At 40.9% G+C, this 16871-nt stretch overlaps 1 protein-coding gene across 7 annotated transcripts in view; it reads left to right on the forward strand.

Moving 5' to 3' along the window:
* S100PBP (S100P binding protein) overlaps positions 1-12261 on the forward strand; it is a 33272-nt gene extending 21011 nt beyond the window's left edge. For 5 of the 7 annotated variants that reach the window (XM_061148476.1, XM_061148480.1, XM_061148479.1 and 2 more), the window contains 2 exons: positions 8918-9005; positions 11019-12261. In XM_061148476.1, coding sequence (XP_061004459.1) covers positions 8918-9005; positions 11019-11160 — 230 coding nt within the window. In that variant the 3' untranslated portion in view covers positions 11161-12261. The remainder of the gene's footprint in view (positions 1-8917; positions 9006-11018) is intronic. The other 2 variants (XR_009693825.1, XM_061148482.1) reach the window with 2 other exon arrangements.
* Positions 12262-16871: the final 4610 nt, after the last annotated feature.

Below are 16871 nucleotides of genomic sequence, written 5' to 3' on the forward strand. Positions count from 1 at the left end.
TATTGTGGAAACTTAGATCACTGATTTGAGATCTTTCTAACTCCTGTAAGCATTTAAATTCTCAGATTTCCTTCTAAGTGCTGCTACTAAGTCACTTCAGTCATGGGCCATCTTAAGTGCTACTTAGGTGCATCTCACAAATTTGGTGTGTGTTCATTTTCATTTCGTTCAAAGCAATTTCTAATTTCCCTTGTGATTTCTTGAAGTGTGTTGTTTATTTCCAAATATTTAGGAATTTTCAGCTATCTTCCTATTATTAATTTTCTAGTTTAATTCTCTTATGGTTAGAGAATATACTTGGTGTGATTTCAGTCCTTTTAAATAAACTGGCTTACTTTATAGGCAAGCATATGGTCTTTCTTGGTGAATGTTCCATGTGTACTTGAAAATGTGTATTCTGATTTTGGTAAAGTGTTCTATAAATTTCAATGAGGTTTTGTTGGTTGATAGTGGTGTTCAGTTCTATATCCTTACAGATTTTTTTTATTAAAAAAGAAGTATTCATATCTCTAACCCTAGTTGAAGATGTTTTTATTCCTCTTTTCATTTCTGTCATTTTTACCTCATGTATTTTGAAACTCTGCAGTTTGATGCATAATACATTTAGGAATATTATGTCCTTGTGATAAATTGACTCCTTTATCATTATGAACTCTCTATACTCTTTGTAATATTTCTTGTTTTGGAGTCTTATTTGTCTAATATTAATATTGCCATTTGAGCTTTCTTTTGACTAGTGTTTGCATGATATTTTTTTTTTCATCCTTTTACTTTTAACCTAGCTATATCTTTGTGTTTAAAATGGATGTCTTATAGACAGCATATTGTTAGGTCTTGCTTTTTTCCCCTAGTCTCACAATCTGTCTTTTAATTCAAGTGTTATTTCAGTTATATTTAATATAATTATCAGTATGGTTGGATTTAAATCTAACATTTATCACTTGTTTTCTGTTTGTCTACCAGTTCTTTCTTAAATCTTAAATCTTTTCCTGCTTTTTTTGAGTATTTTTAAGTATTCTCTTTTATCTCCATGTTTGACTTACTACCTAACCTTTTGTTTTATTTTCAGTGGTTGTTCTAGGATAGTAGTTTTCAAAGTTTTTGGTCTCAGGACTCATTTGCAGTTTTACAGATTATTCATGCTCTTAAAAATTGAGGACCCCGAAGTGTTTCTGTTTGTGTGCATTATATCTATCTTTATGCAACCATATTAAAACTTAGAACTGGTAAATTATTAAAATATTTATTCATATATTTTAAGGTAACAAATTCATTGCATGTTAACATAGTGTTTTTATTAGAAGTGACTGTAATTTTCAAAACAAAGCCAAAATTTTGGGACTTTACTGGACTTAGTCACTGGTCCAGTGACTAAGACAACTCCATGCTCCCAATGCAGGAGGCCTGGGTTCAGTCCCTGGTCAGGGAACTAAGATCCCATATGCCACAACTAAGACCTGGTACAGCCAAATAAATTCATTAAATAAATAAAAATAATTTTTAAAAAATTTTAGGGAGAAGAATGCAATGATTACATTGACTATCTGGCTTAATAGGATACTACCAGATTCTCATATGTGGTTGTAGGTTCCATATCACGTCATGTAGCCTCTTGAAAACTCCCCAGTACACTGGCAAGTAGCAAGTAATAAAAGCAAATAGCATCTTAGTGTTGTTATGAAAATAGTTTTGACCTTGTGAAGGCTTTGAAGAGTACTGAGAACTCTGGGGACCATAGGACATATATTGAGAACTGTTGCTCTGTAGATTACAGTACAGATCTTTAACCACTCTGTGATAAAATAGTTTACCACATTAAGCTTCCCTAGTGGCTCAGATGGTAAAGAATCTGCCTGCCATGCGGGAGACCTGAGTTCCATCCCTGGGTCGGGACGATCCCCTGGAGAAGGGAATGGCAACTTACTCCAGTATTCTTGCCTGGAGAATTCCATGAACAGAGGAGCCTGACAGCCTACAGTCCAGGGGTCTCAAAGAGCTGGACAGGACTGAATGACTAACACTTTAACATATACTGTAAGGCCCTAACAATAGTACCCTTCCAAATCTCCATTTTTTTGCTATTGATTTCATATATACATATATTATAAATGCTTCAATATATAATTGCTTTTACTGTAAGTAGTTATCTTTTTTAAAAAATTTCTTGGCCATGCTGCATGACATGCAAAATCTTTGTTCCCTAACCAGGGATCAAACCCACACCTTCTGCATGGGAAGCGAGAAGTCTCAACCATTGGACCTTCAGGAAAGTCCCAAGACAGTTATCTTTTAAAAATATTTTTTAAATGAGAAAATGATTTTTATATTTACTCACATATTTCCATTTCCAGTGCTCTTGATTTGTTTCCATCTCACATTTTCTTTTTTCCTGGTGAACTCCTTTTAGTTTCTCATAGTGCAGATCTGCTGGTGATGAAGTCTCTTTGCTTTTGTTTATTTAATGTTTGTTGGGTCTTCATTTAAAAAACAGTATTTTAATTTTGAAAAATTATAAGCTTCTAGACTCATAGGAAATTTCAAGGCTCATCTCAGTTGTTTCCCTTCCTTTCAGTTCAGCTCAGTCGCTCAGTTGTGTCCAACTCTTTGCGACCCCATGGACCAAAGCACTCCAGACTTCCCAGTCCATCACCAACTCCTGGAGCTTGCTCAAACTCATGTCCATCGAGTTGGTTATGCCATCCTACCATCTCATCCTCTGTCGTCCTCGTCTCCTCCTGCCTTCAATCTTTCCCAGCGTCAGGGTCTTTTCCAATGAGTCAGTTCTTTGCATCAGGTGGCCAAAGTATTAGAGTTTCAGCATCAGTCCTTCCAATGAATATTCAGGACTGATTTCCTTTAAGACTAAAGGAATCTGTGATCTTCCCTTACAGATCACAGTTCTGAGCAGTCTGAAAACAGTTGTTTCATACATTTTGCCTAGTCTCTAGTTGCTTGCAGTAGAGATATGCCCATTTGTTATAATTAGAAGTCTCTGCTTTGATTTTTTTGTTGAAGATCATAAGCAGCAGTGGTTATGTAAATTCTGTTTCTGTATTTGCCAATACTGTTAAGGACATTCATACATCATTCAATATCCCCTATATAATACAACACTGCAGAAATGAGTTATATAAATCCTGTTTCTTTCGCTTTTTGCCTTGTGTGCATGGAAAATCAGTCAAGATTTGTACTAAATCATCACAGGGTTTTTGTTTGTTTGTTTGTTATTTGGCCATACTTTGCGGCATGTGGGATCTTAGTTCTGAGAGCAGGGACTGAACCCATGTCTCCTGCATTGGGAGCATGGAGTCTTAACCACTGCACTGCAAGCGAAATTCCTTATTATAGTTTTGTTGACCTGGAGGTGCCATGTTTGCATTCTTGCTTTCTGGTTAATCTTTTTTTCCTTTTTTCTGTTTTGATTGTACCACATGACTTGTGGGATGTGGGATCTTAATTCCCCTACCAGGGATTGAACCCAGGGCCCTCAGCAGTGAAAGCTCAGAGTCCTAACCATTGGACTGCCAGGGAATTCCCTACTCCTATTTAATTAATCTCTTTGTAAAAGAGTCCCTTGGACAGCAAGAAGATCAAACCAGTCCATCCTAAAGGAGATCAGCCCTGAATATTCATTGGAAGGACTGATGCTGAAGCTGAAGCTGCAATACTTTGGCTACCTGATGCGAAGCACTGACTCATTGGAAAAGATCCTGATGCTGGGAAAGATTGAAGGCGGGAGGAGAAGGGGATGACAGAGGATGAGATGGTTGGATGGCATCACCGACTCAATGGACATGAGTTTGAGCAAGCTCCAGGAATTGGTGACAGACAGGGAAGCCTGGCGTATTGCAGGCCGTGGGGTCACAAAGAGACAGACAGACACGACTGAATGAACTGAAAAGCTGTAGCCTATAACCCTGTAGCACAGTTTTTTTTTTCCTTCCTTTCTTTTTCATTCCCTCCCCTGTATTAGGTATTTTTTTATTACATTAAATAGAGACATTGTGATTGCCTTTAAGTAACTCAATTTAAGGATTTATAGGAAAAGATGAAGATTAGAGGCTCAACAATGTAGCTCTGTCTCATACTGAAAAAGAATCAGCCATAGAGCCAGCCCCTTCAGAAACAGGTGCCTTTTGTTTCCTATATAATAGGTTTTCCCTCCTGAGTTAGTGATTCTGATCCTTCTAATCTGTCTCCATAACTAGTGCTTCTGCTGTTCTTTACTAGCTATCTCAAGTGTCCATCCTGTCCTAGAGCCCTGCCTGTGTGTGCTGTTCTCTCTCTTCTTATTATTTAAGCTCTTGTTCACATTCCAAGGGAGAGTATCTGATTGATTCTCTTAATGATCTGCTGGTGCCAGGCCAGCTCTTAGATCATTAGCCAGCAGAGAGAGTCTTTGTTCTTGGTCACAGAGTACAGAGTATGGTGATGTGTAAGACCTGTCAGAAGAGCCATTGGCATAGCAAGCATTCAACATTATCATTCCTCCTCCTTTATAACAATTGATTTACTTTTAACCTATTAAGGATAGTTACTAGACTGGATTTTCCCCCAAATCAGTCAGCTGCATATTTATTGATTAAGGTTTCAGTGAAGTGCTGATCCCTTGTTTGAAATGTTGAGGTTTTTTCTTCCTAATTTCATTCTTAGATGAATTTCATTCTTAGCCACAAAACAAAGAACAGTCTTCACCACCTTTTAGCCACAACTTAAAATAAAACTGTGGTCCTGATTGTTGGTCCAAGAAAGCCCATCTGTTAAAAACTATGAACAGAAGAGAAAAGTAAAGTGTTTCCATTCTTGTTAGCATCTCTAAATTTGTAGGAAGAAGAGATTGAAGCTATGAGCTGAAATAAGGTTTTTGGATTAATAGCTCCATACGGGTTTGAATCCTGGCTTTCTCATTTACTCGATGATAGTTGAGTATCAGGCTTCCCCAGTGGCTCAGCAGGAGAGAATCCACCTGCAACACAGGAGCTGGAGGAGATGCAGGTTCAATCCCTGGGTTGGGAAGATCTCCTGGAGTAAGAAATGGCAACACACTCCAGTATTCTTACCTGGAGAATCCCATGGACAGAGAAGCTTGGCAGGCTACAGTCTATAGGGTTGCAAAGAGTCAGACACAAATGAAGCGACTTAGCATGCATGCACAGATGACTGTCTTTTCTAAGTTTCAGTTTATTCATGAATAAAATGGAGATTATGGTATTTGCCTCATGTAGGTGTTGGGATTAAATGATAGGATATATGCAAAGCCATGAAATCAAAAGATGATTGCTTCTTGGAAGAAAAGCTATGACAAACCTAGACAGCATATTAAAAAGCACAGGCATTACTTTGCCAACGGAGGTCTGTATAATCAAAGCTATGATTTTCCCACGTATGGATGTGAGAGATGCACCATAAAGAAGGCTGATTGCCAAAGAATTGATGCTTTTGAACCATGGTGTTGGAGAAGACTCTTGAGAGTCCTTTGAACTGCAAGGAGATGAAAGCAGTCAATCCTAAAGGAAATCAGGCCTGAATATTCATTGGAAGGACTGATGCCAAAGCTGAAGCTCCAATATTTTGGCCACCTGATTTGAAGAACTGACTCATTAGGAAAGACCCTGATGCTGGGAAAGATTGAAGGCAGGAGAAGGGGATGACAGAGGATGAGATGGTTAGATGGTATCACCGACTCGATGGACATGAATTGAGCAAGCTCCGGTAGATGATGAAGGACAGGGAATCTTGGCGAGCTGTAGTCCATGGGGTTGTGAAGAGTCGGACATGTCCGAGTGAACAACAACAACAAGAATGCAAAGCAGTTAGCCACGTGCTTGGCACATAATAAATACGTGAAAAATATTAGTTCCCATTATCTCTAGATCATTGTCTTACTAATAATAAAGTCTTACTAATAATGTTGGTACATCAATAAGTTCATAGTGCTAATGAAAATTAACATTTCTTGATGCATAAGCTGAGACCTAATTATTGGGCCTTTGTTTATTCAGTGCTGTGTTAGGTACCAACTGGATATACAAGACATTTTGCAATATATAATTCTTGTAATCCCCACAGTGAAATGTCAATCCTAGAAAATGTTTAAGGAAACTCAATCGTGTGATGGTATTATTTTGTTGGAACTTGGGCTCTATAACTAGCTGTGTGAATTACCTCTCTGTGCCTCAGTTTCTTCATCTGTAAATTGGAGGAAATACCTTATAGGATTGTTGTAAGGAATAAATGAGCTAATATATGTAAAGCAAATAGAATACTGCCTGAAACATGGTAAATGCTAGCAGTTGAATACTTGGGCCTAATCGATCAGCCATTTTCTTCTGTTAAAGTGAATGAGTTTCTTTGTTGGAGGTTTATAGTGTATCTTTAATCTCCATCATTTGAGTCTAGGTGGAAGAGTTGAGTGAGCTGAAAGACATGGTTTGAAGATTATCTTGTTCCATTTTGAGATTGGACACTAGACTTTTCATATCTTGCCAGCCCTCCTTTGGTGATGCTTTGTCAGAAAAAAAATGTATCTTGAAATTCTTAGAAACCTGATTTCTTCACCAAAGAACATTGAAATGTTCTTTTTGTGGGGGGTAGAAGAAGGGGGATGCTGATGATGTGAAAGTATGATAAAGGAAAGGCGATTTGAATAGAGATACTTTGATTTTAGCTTAACAAATCAAATTGGCCAAGGATTTTCTAATCAAAAGCTACCTCTCAAGGGGAAAATTCATTTCTGATTTGTATTTCCTTCTCAAGAAGTGAGATTAATATGTTTTATTTCCATATTAATGAGATTGAACATCTTTTTGTTATGTTTATTGATTGAAAAAGACCCTGATGTTAAAAAAAAAGAAAAAGACCCTGATGTTGGGAGAGACTGAGGGCATGAGGAAAAGGAGATTGTTGGATGGCATCATCTACTCGTGGATGAGTTTGAGCAAGCTCTGGGATAGTGAAGGACAGGGAACCCTGGTGTGCTGCAGTTCATGGGGTCACAAAGCATTGGACATGATCTAGCAACTGAACAGCAACCTTGATTACTATATTATATTTGTGAATTACCTACTCATGTCCTTGATCTCTTTTGTTTGTTTCATGAGGAGACTGATCTTTATAGAATAAGGACAGTAAACCCTTGCAAATACATTTCAGGTATACTTTTCATCTTGTCAGTTATCTTCTTTTTCCCTTGGTTGTGCTTTTTAACTGCATAGAAATTTTTAATGTAATGAATCTTAAAATTTTCCTGAAAAGTATCATCTCATTATGGTTAGAGAATTTCTGCTGAGTGTTATAAAACATGTCATAGTTTATATGTAGACTGATGCATGTAATATGCATTTTTCCTTATAAATAGGTGATTGACTGTCATAGGAAGAGTCTTTGCAAACTAACAGTCCTGAGGCTGTAACGCAATAATAATAGCTACCACTTACCTCACACTGCCTGTGTGCCAGGAAATATGCTAGGTCTTTTATGTACTATATCCCTAATATTCAACTTCAAGCAAAATATTACTACTGTCCACATTTCATAGGTAAGTGAAATGATTTGCCCAGGGTCACCGAGCTAGTTAGTGGCTGGATTGGAATTTTAACTCAAGTCTGCGTAACTCCAAAGTATATACTTTTTCTGCAGAGTTGGGCTTTTTGAGGCTTCAAATAAATTAAATTGGTCTTAAAAGTTGAGTAAATATCTTTCACCAGAACTTGAAAAGATGATCTGCAGCCTAGTTGGACAGCTCTTGGTTTCTGAGAGCAGAGTAGGAAAGGTAATGAGAAATACGTAAACTAGCTGGAAGAAAGGTTTCCACTGTCTAGGACAGTGGTTCTCAAAGTGTGATTTCCAGACCAGCAGCAGCACATCACTTGGGCCTTTGTTAGAAAAGCAAATTGTCCTGTCACACTCCAAACCTGCAGAATCAGAAGCTAGGGGTGGGGCCCAGCAACCTGCTTTATATTCGCAGCTGATTTTGATACATGTTAAAATTTGAGAGCCACTGGTCTAGGGGAATTATTTTATTCTCTCTAACCATAAATTTTGCTTTTGTAAGCTTCAGCCTAAGTCTAAGCCCTTAAGTGCAAAATAAGTATTATCAAAGTGACAAAAGCATAGAACCTAACAGGAGCTAATTTTGAGTCCAGTTTAATAATCATTTAAGGCAGGTTCACCTCCCTGAGCCTCAGTTTCCCATCTCTAAAATGATGTTAATAAAATCTTATCTCCATTCAAGGTATTTTTTCAGAATTAGTAAGATAATATATAAAGTACCTAGGATCTTGCCAGGATCCTAGGTGTTTGAGAAATTGCCTCCAGTGATTTTTCTTATTAAGGAGAAAGCCCCCACCCACCGTCTGTTCTCAACTTCTCTTGTTTCTTGAATGTGTTTCACTGTCTTGTGTCTCTGGGCCTTTGTATTAGCTACTTGTATTGGCCACTCCTACCTCCCACCCCTTTACCTCATTAACTTCTATATATCCTTTAGATACTTGCCCTGGACGGGACTTTTTCAAACCCCCATTCTGCAGTCTTTGTGCTCACATAGCATCACATATTCCTCTTGACACTACACTTACCACAGCTTTGGAATTGCCTGTCTCCTGTATAAACATCATTGGACAGGTCCAGTCTCTCATCTGTACCATATTCTAGGGCCCAGTAAAGATTCTCACACATTATAGGAGCTAATAAATGTTGAATGAATGAATGGTGGCTGTCATTATTGCTGCTTCATCATCTTCATATCATCCAAGAGCAAGGTTTCCTCTCTGGCTTGTGGTTTTTGTGCTTGTGATAATCATAAATAGTTTTAGAACCAGTGCCTATTTTCTCTTTTCCTGAAAGCACATATTTTGACCTAGTCTGACATGGTAGTTCACTGAGCTGCTTCCTAACCACTGATCTCTCTGTGTCACAGGTACCTTGGGGGAGCTGTGTGCCTTGATGGATCAAGTTCATCACATGCACAACCAGAAATGGCAGCATCCTTCAGACCTCACCAGGCGGTGAGTGGGTATTTAGAAGAAGCGAGAAAAGGGTAGAATTCCGCTGCAGGAGAAATGTGGTGGGGCTTTGGGGCTGTAATTGTTGTTGAACTACAGAGGTAGAAAGGAAGTGATATAGTATAATGGAATAAGAATTGGACTACAATTCAGGAAACTTGGGTTTTGATACTAGCTTTGCACTTTTTAACTAGCTACATGATTGTGGTCAAATTATTTCATTTCTCTGGTCCTTTCAACAGTAAAATAAGATATTGGACTACTTGAGCTCAAAGGGCCTTTCTAGTCTTAAAATCCTCTGGCTTCTTGATGCATTGTTGTTTTACAGTTCTATTCAGTTACTTTATCCAATTACTCAGAAACCTTGGAGTCACCTGTAAGTCCTTACTCCATAGTCAGTGCATCAGCAGATCCTATAAGCTCTTATGTATAATATTATCCAGAACTTGACCATTTCTCAATCATTTTCACTTGGATTGTTGCAAGTCTCGTAAATGGTCTTACTACTTCTGCCCTTGCCTGTGTAGTGTTCTTAACTTGAGCAGCCAAAGAGATTGTCAGCCATAAACATAAGTCAGAATCTCTTTGCTCAGAATTTTCCAGTGGCTTCCCATCTCCCTGATCCCCTGCAAGTGCCTATATGCATGGTCTAACCTGGCTTGGTTAGCTCATCAACATCCTCTCCTCTACTGTTCACCTTGCTCAACTCTGCTCTGGTCACACTGGCTTCCCTGCTATTTTTCAAGTATATCAGATGTGCTCCCACATCAGGGCCTTTACACTCAGCATTTCCTCCATAGTAACCAGAATGACAGCAGTGCTCAGAACAGCAGTGTCGTGTAATAGTTATTAAATTCTGCAGTCAGATGTGAATTCAAATCTAGGCTCTTCTACTTACTCTACTATATGACCTTGGGGAAGTTATTTTATCTGATGCTCAGTTTCCTAAACCTGTACAAGGAGTTTAAATTAGAGTAACTTTGCTGGTAAGATTGTCATTAGGATTAAATGAGGTGACATGTTTAAAGAATTCAGCAAGTATTTGCATATGCTGCTGCTGCTGCTAAATCGTTTCAGTCATGTCCGATTCTGTGCAACCCCATAGACGGCCGCCCACCAGGCTCCCCCATCCCTGGGATTCTCCAGGCAAGAGTACTGGAGTGGGGTGCCATTGCCTTCTCTGGTATTTGCATATAGGGCTAGATAAATGCCAAGTGCTACTAAAATTACTTTCAACTTTGGCTCTTCCACGTAATTACCTATGGAAATACCTAAAAATACAGATGTCCAGGGCTTGACTCAAGGGACTCTTAAGTTATTAAGTCTAAAGGTGGAGAGAGGGGCCAAGAATCTGTATCTTGAAAAAAAAAAAAACAAACTTCCCAGGTGTCTATTAGGAACAGCTGAGTTGAGAAGGCGATGAAATTAACTCAGAGGGTCCTGCTCCAAGCCCCAGCCCAGTACACGACTAAAGAAGGCTCTCAGTCTTTTGAGTCTGTTCAGCCACTTAACTTTCAGTGTGATACTCATGTGATACCTTACCTTCTCTGGGAATTTTATTCTAATTTTAACTGCTGTGTCCTGAGCAACCTTGAGCTGTGTCAGACAGTGAGGTCCTGCTGGAGGTACGGATCTGATGCAAGCAATGAAATATAAATCCTGTCTTGAATGTTTCCAGAGGAAGAAAATGGTTTTTTCCCACTTAAACATTACTATACGCTACACACTGGTTTTTCTTAGAACATTCATGTATATGGACCATATTACCATAATACTTACATGGGAATTAGGTGGCTTTGGAAATTGGAGGGAAATAGCACTTACAGAATGACTTTCATGTCAGGAAAATAATACAAAATTTCTAAAATTGTGAGAATCAAAATATAAAATGAATATCCAAATTTGTAAAATAACAATATTCTTTAAATAGTTGTCTTGGCCTTTTTTTATGTATAAATAGCCATTCTGGCCAAAACCCTCATCTGTCCTCTTTTTATTTTCCCCCTCTCCTGATAGAAACTACGCCCGGTTCCGACAGAGAAATCTGCAAAGATACAGTCTGACCCAGTGGGTTGACCAGAATAAGCGAAGCCACCATCGGTTCCAGCGTCTACCAGATTTCCCATACGGTCCACTTGTCTCCTCCCATCAGCAGTGAAGGACCCTATCCAGGGTCCTGTCCAGAGCAGCATCTCATCTTCTGCTGTTCCATGCATTGTAGATTTCGAATTTTATTTTTCACAATATTTTTATTTAAAGAACTCGTCACCTTTTGGAAATGCATATTGCTGACTTGAAATTTTTTGTATAGGGTCCTTCGTTTCTGTGTGTGTGTATGCATTTAAGCAGTGTTGAGTTGACATAGTTTTAATTTTTTAATTTAAATTAAAGGTGGCTGCCTCCTGAAAGCCAGCATTAAGTCAGAATATCCCGGCTCAAGCAAAGAGCCACCTCTCTGCAGAGGTGAAGTCTACTTCTGGTGCCCAAAAGAAATCATTCTTTAATCTCTTGAAGGAAGAGATTCTTTATCAGGCTGCAAACCAGTTTTAATTATTGCTGATGACTTATAAATGGATACAAGTCACTTTTAACAACCCTTCTTACTTTTTTTATGTGAATCTCTGAATACCCGTCAGTATTTTAAAGTTAGTAATTCAGGACATCTGAAGTAGTTGAAAGGACAAATTAAAAGTGTAAATCTTCTCTTCTTTTTGTACCTACTAGCTGCCTTTATTTTTTTGGCTTTTTTTTTCCCCCATTCTTCATTAAATTTATTTTGCACAGTAGTGTTTACAAGTCTTACATATCTTAACTCTTAACAGAAGACTGGTGACTAACAAACCTCTGTTGATTTGTGGTCTTGTGACTGATTGCCTTCTCTCTCTTTCTTCAAGGATTTTCGTTCCTTCCTTGTTTCCCCAGTGATCTTAGGGCTCTACTGGCATATTCCTGTATGCTTTTGGACATAGAGATGCCGCTTAAGAACAGCCTCATTGCACTCTTTACTGAAGAGCTGCCCACCGAGAGTCTTGACTCTAGGACAGGCCAGAAGGCAGTGCTATTGAGAGGTGTGAGTTGGTCTTCAGTCTCATCTGCTGAACCCAGCTTTGAGTATGAGTTGGCGAGTTAGTTAGTGAGCCTCCATCCTATAGAAGAGACTTTTGAGAAGCTGTCCTTTGTCTCCATTATTAGTTAATAAGAGGTGCCTTTTGATCCAGATGTTTCCACCTCCTCACTTGGTCAGAGGATGTACAGTTTTACAGAACTACTAAAGTGGATTTAAAATAGTTTTGATGAAGCCTGTGCACAAAGCATTACCTGATCTTAAGGATTAGTACTCTTAAGCCAAGTTGATGAGCTTTGTGCAACTACCTTAATGGATGTCTTTGGAGTTTGTTATTCTCTTTACAGACGGCTCTAGACATCTCTTGGGAGATTTTACAGTCTGGCATTTGTGCTCTTGTTCACTCTCAGTGAAGGTTGTACCTAGTTGCTGTAGCACAGCCTGTGATACTGGGCTTACTGCCTGTCAGATTTTGTTCCATCAGCCCCATCTTTGTCTGCAAGTAACCTAACATAAACATCTGCTTTAGAAACTAACTTGGGAGAAACTTGGTCATTGTTACCAGTAAATTTAGATGGATGTCCCTAAGTGTTTACCATTTCTGTCAAGGTGTCTCTTTTCCTTGGAAATTTGGTTGAGAGTCTGGGGCCAAAATGCAAAGGAGAAGTTCTGTTCAAAGGTAAGAGTCAAAATCTGTTATTTCAGTTGGCATTTACAACGTCAGTCATTTCTCCAAGTTCGCGTAAATCAGCTTGATGGAGTGGGACAGACAAACATCCAACTTTGAAACTATAGCACAATTAGAACTAAGTATTGCTGGAATATCTAGCATTGTAGTTGTCTTGTTCCCCACAGATCACCAAGGAGTAAAGGGATGGCCGTTTGCTCGGGCAGAAGTCTTAACTCTCATGCTCTTACCTCCTTGGTGCAGGAAGGTTTAAGACTGACGTGTCACGGGAGCATCGCCTTTGCCAAATCTAATGAGTGACGGGTTATCTTGAAAATGTGACAATCACATTTCCTCTTTGCTCAAATAATTCTGTTTTTCCAAAGCTTTAGCAGCTTAATTAAATCTGTTGGACTGGGGGAGGAGAGAACTGTTCCCTAGCGGTTAACATGGTATTCTTTAAGAACAAAAACAAAGCCAAAGAAAACTTATTATCAGGCATGTTCGCCTTAAAGATGGTAGTGGGTAGAATCTGGAGTTTGAATTTGTTTTTAAAAGCGCTTATGTATCTCATATTTGGTGTTGGCCTCTTAAGTCTAATTTTCATGTAGAATTCTTGCCGTATTGTTTTATTTGAGTAAGGGCTCTGTGCATTGAACTGCCTACCGAGCTTTCTTTATCTGTGATGACATTCTCACCACAGGGGTCTTAACACTGCTGAGTAGACTTGTGCTGTTTACATAGTTTACTTGTAACCAAAAGAGCCTGAAATAACCTATAGTTTTCCATCTGATTTGACCCCAATTTACTTTGGTTGTTGTCAGGATCAATTAAGAAAATGAAGTTTGGTGCCTCCTGTGTATCATGTTTTTCCCCTTGTAGCAGTTGTGTTTAATGTCATTAAAAATAAATAAAAGTTCTTGTCAATGGCTTATGTACTATGGCCTTCTGTTGCGGCCTCTGGAGGAGGGTTCCTTCCTTCTCTACATAGGTAGCTTGGTGGGGTGTGGGAGGGGGCGGCAGTTAGTAGAATGTGGCACTGGGGAGGCGAGGTGTGTGCTCCCAGTTCTTCTGAGGGTAAATTACAGTGTTGAGAAAGGCGTTCCAACAGTTAAGAAATGTTGAGATTGATTGGGATCTGCAGCTACATATAGTGCACGTCAGGAGCCTGCCACAGAGAGAGCCCAAAATATCCCTGTGCTCCGGTGTTTGCAGAGGTGGGGAGGGCTCAGCCCCGGCACACAGGCCTGCGGCGAATTCCTTCCTGTGGCTGGACAGCTGCCCCTATGGCTCTCTGCCCCCAGCGCCAGCACTGACTGAGGAAGAAGCTGAGCTACCTGGGGCATTCTTCCTTTGAAAGGGATGTGAGAAACCAGAACTGACGGTTGTTCTTAACCCAGCCTCTCCAGAAGTTGCTCCTAGAACCTGGGGTGAAGGTCAGATAAGTGTGGGTAGGTGCGGGAGACACAGTGTTTCTTGCTTAGATCCCTTTTGTGAACCTAAGCTTCTTAGACTCACCTCAGGAGCAAGGATGAAAGGGAAGGCAGTAAGAGCTTGTCACCTGCATCTGCCAGTGCTTTCACCGTCTCAGCTTGTGCTGAGGAAATAAGGAGCAACATGTTTGGACAGGGTCTCTGTCCTGCTGTGCTGTAAGTTTTGTCTAATATGTATTCTGTAGTGCAGGCGAAAGGCTCAGTATTAATTTGCTAAATACTCAGCTATTTGATAGTCTTGTCTCTTGACTCGCGTATATACACATACCCATTTTGTCCTTGCAGGTGTAGGTGTTCCTTTGTCCAGTAACTGCTTATTTCCTTTTTAAACTGTGTGTTACTGTCAGCATCAAAGGTTTCAGAGACCAGGCGGGGTTTTCTCCGAGCTGGTGATGTCCCTTACCCTCTGTTTTATGTTGTGAAGAAGTGAGGAGGAGGAGAAGTGGACCTGCTCTAAAAGCTCATTTTCTAACCAGCCTCTTGTGAGCTTGTACAGAAAGAAAAAATCCCAACCATCTAAAACTAGAAAGCAGAGCTCCCTGCTTTTCTTAGTGCTGTCCCGCTTTTCTAAGAGAAGGCAATTATTCCTAAGCTGATTCTAGGGTATGCCTGCTTTATAGGCCAGAGCACCTGTCAGGAAAAAAATGTCCACTTGTCACAGGAAGTATCAGCTGGCTAACAGTGGAATTCCTTAACTAAAAGCTCCCGCCTTGTCAATCTTACCCCCCACCCCCGCCCCCCGCCGTCCTCACCCTGTGACAACTGGAACATGCCACAGACAGAAAATCTGACCCTCTGAGCACCTGTTGGGAAGCAGTGGAATGTCATCTTTTGGACAATCTTTAAAGCCATCTAGTCCTGAAATGTTGAATCATTAAGGAATTATTTGTATACAAAGATCTTCAAATAACGAGGGTTTGGGCAAATTGTACCCATGGAGCTTGGGGGTGAGGGTTGTCCTGTTTACAGAAGCATTTTGTTCTTGGAGGCCACTTTTTAAAAGCAAAATCCAAAATCTGTCAAATAGGTTTAAAGAGGATGAGAAACTAGAGGTCTGAAACATCACATGACTAGAGGGGTGAGATACTACATATTTCTGTAAAGGCCTGAACTAGACATCTTTAAAGTGGATTTGAGAGGAGCTGTTGTTCAGTGGCTAAGTCATGTCCGACTCTTTGCAACCCCACGGACTGCAGCGCGCCAGGTTACTCTGTCCTCTGGGAGATGGTGGCATCTCCCCGAGTTAGGTCAAATTCATGTCCTTTGAGTTGGTGATGATATCCAACCATCTAATCCTCTGCGGCCCCCTTTTCCTTTTGCCTCAAATCTTTCCCAGCATCAGGGTCTTTGCCAGAGAAGGCCCCCACTGGGGTTGAGGGGACTGGACTGGAGAGAGGAAAGACTCCTGACCCATGGAAATTCACCAGTCCTCCTTCCTCTCCTAAGACCCTGGGGTCTCCCTGCTGTTCTCAGAGGGAAGCCCTTTGGCTCCTACTCTGGTGAGGGTGGGGTCTGGGAATCCTCTGTTCTTACCCTTTTGACAGAGGAGACCAGGGGCCCCTCAGAGAAGTAACTGGCCTGAAGGTCTCCTGCCTCAGTCCAGGGATCCTCCCACAGGCCTGTTGTGGTCTTCCAGGCGGGGGTCTCAGTCTCAGGCGACTTGCCTGGGCCCTTCCCAAGCTATGGGGGATTTGTAGATCCAAGTGAGGGCTGAAGAAAGGAAACAGCCCAAGTCACAGCTGTCGGGTTCCACTGTACAACTCCAGTTAATTGGAGACGAGCTCAATTGTTGGGGAAGTTGGGAGGTTAGGGAGATGATTACAGGGAATGGAGTTTAGTTAGGAGTGTGGTTCGCTCCACTCCCCTCAAACCAAAAGATAATGTGCTTCAGGCACTGACAAGGTGAAGACCGCAAGTGGCGCTCCCAGGACCCCGTGGACAGCCGTCTATACCAGATGCCAACCTGGAGTTTCTCCATCCTCTGGCGCTGGACGGGCACAGAGGGCCTGGGAAGTACCTCTGAGATCTGGCTTGGAGTTCTGTGTGCTAATCAATTTCCCACTTTCTTACCCAGACTCCAAGACCTGCTTCCCTCTGCTCTCAAAACCTTCTAGAATAGCCTGCTCTAAGCCCCACTCACCTATGTTTTCTAAGCTCCTCCCCACTCTGGACAGAAATGTTCAAGGTGCCCCATTTACTGGTCTGCTCATTGGCTAATGGCATCATTACTCTACCTTCCAGCCTGCTGCGGGATCAGAATGATGTTCCTTTAACAGCCTGAACAGCACGCTGTGAATTCTGAGCGGCAGCAGCCAGCAGCTCCTGCAGTTCTTCCTGACTTCCCCCTCACGCTGGGAGAACCAGGGCTGTGTGCATTCCTTTGGCCAGGGAAAGCACCAAACCCATCCAGAGGGGAAAACCCTTTGTTTTAAAAACTGAGCTCCAGCCTGCATACCTATGTGATGAGGCAGCCCAACCTCGGTTTGGGGTTGGGGGGAGGAGGGGCTCAGTCATAGGATAGAGCAGCTATTTTCTCCTCCTACACGTGCACCCCCATCTGTTCCGAGATTTCCCTTCCAACTCCAGCTTGGCTGGCAGGCTTGTCCCTAAAGAAGCTGCAGGCCAAAACGGAGAGAGAACTGCCT

Source organism: Dama dama, chromosome 8 (genome assembly GCF_033118175.1).
Source record: "Dama dama isolate Ldn47 chromosome 8, ASM3311817v1, whole genome shotgun sequence".
Lineage (NCBI taxonomy): Eukaryota > Metazoa > Chordata > Mammalia > Artiodactyla > Cervidae > Dama > Dama dama.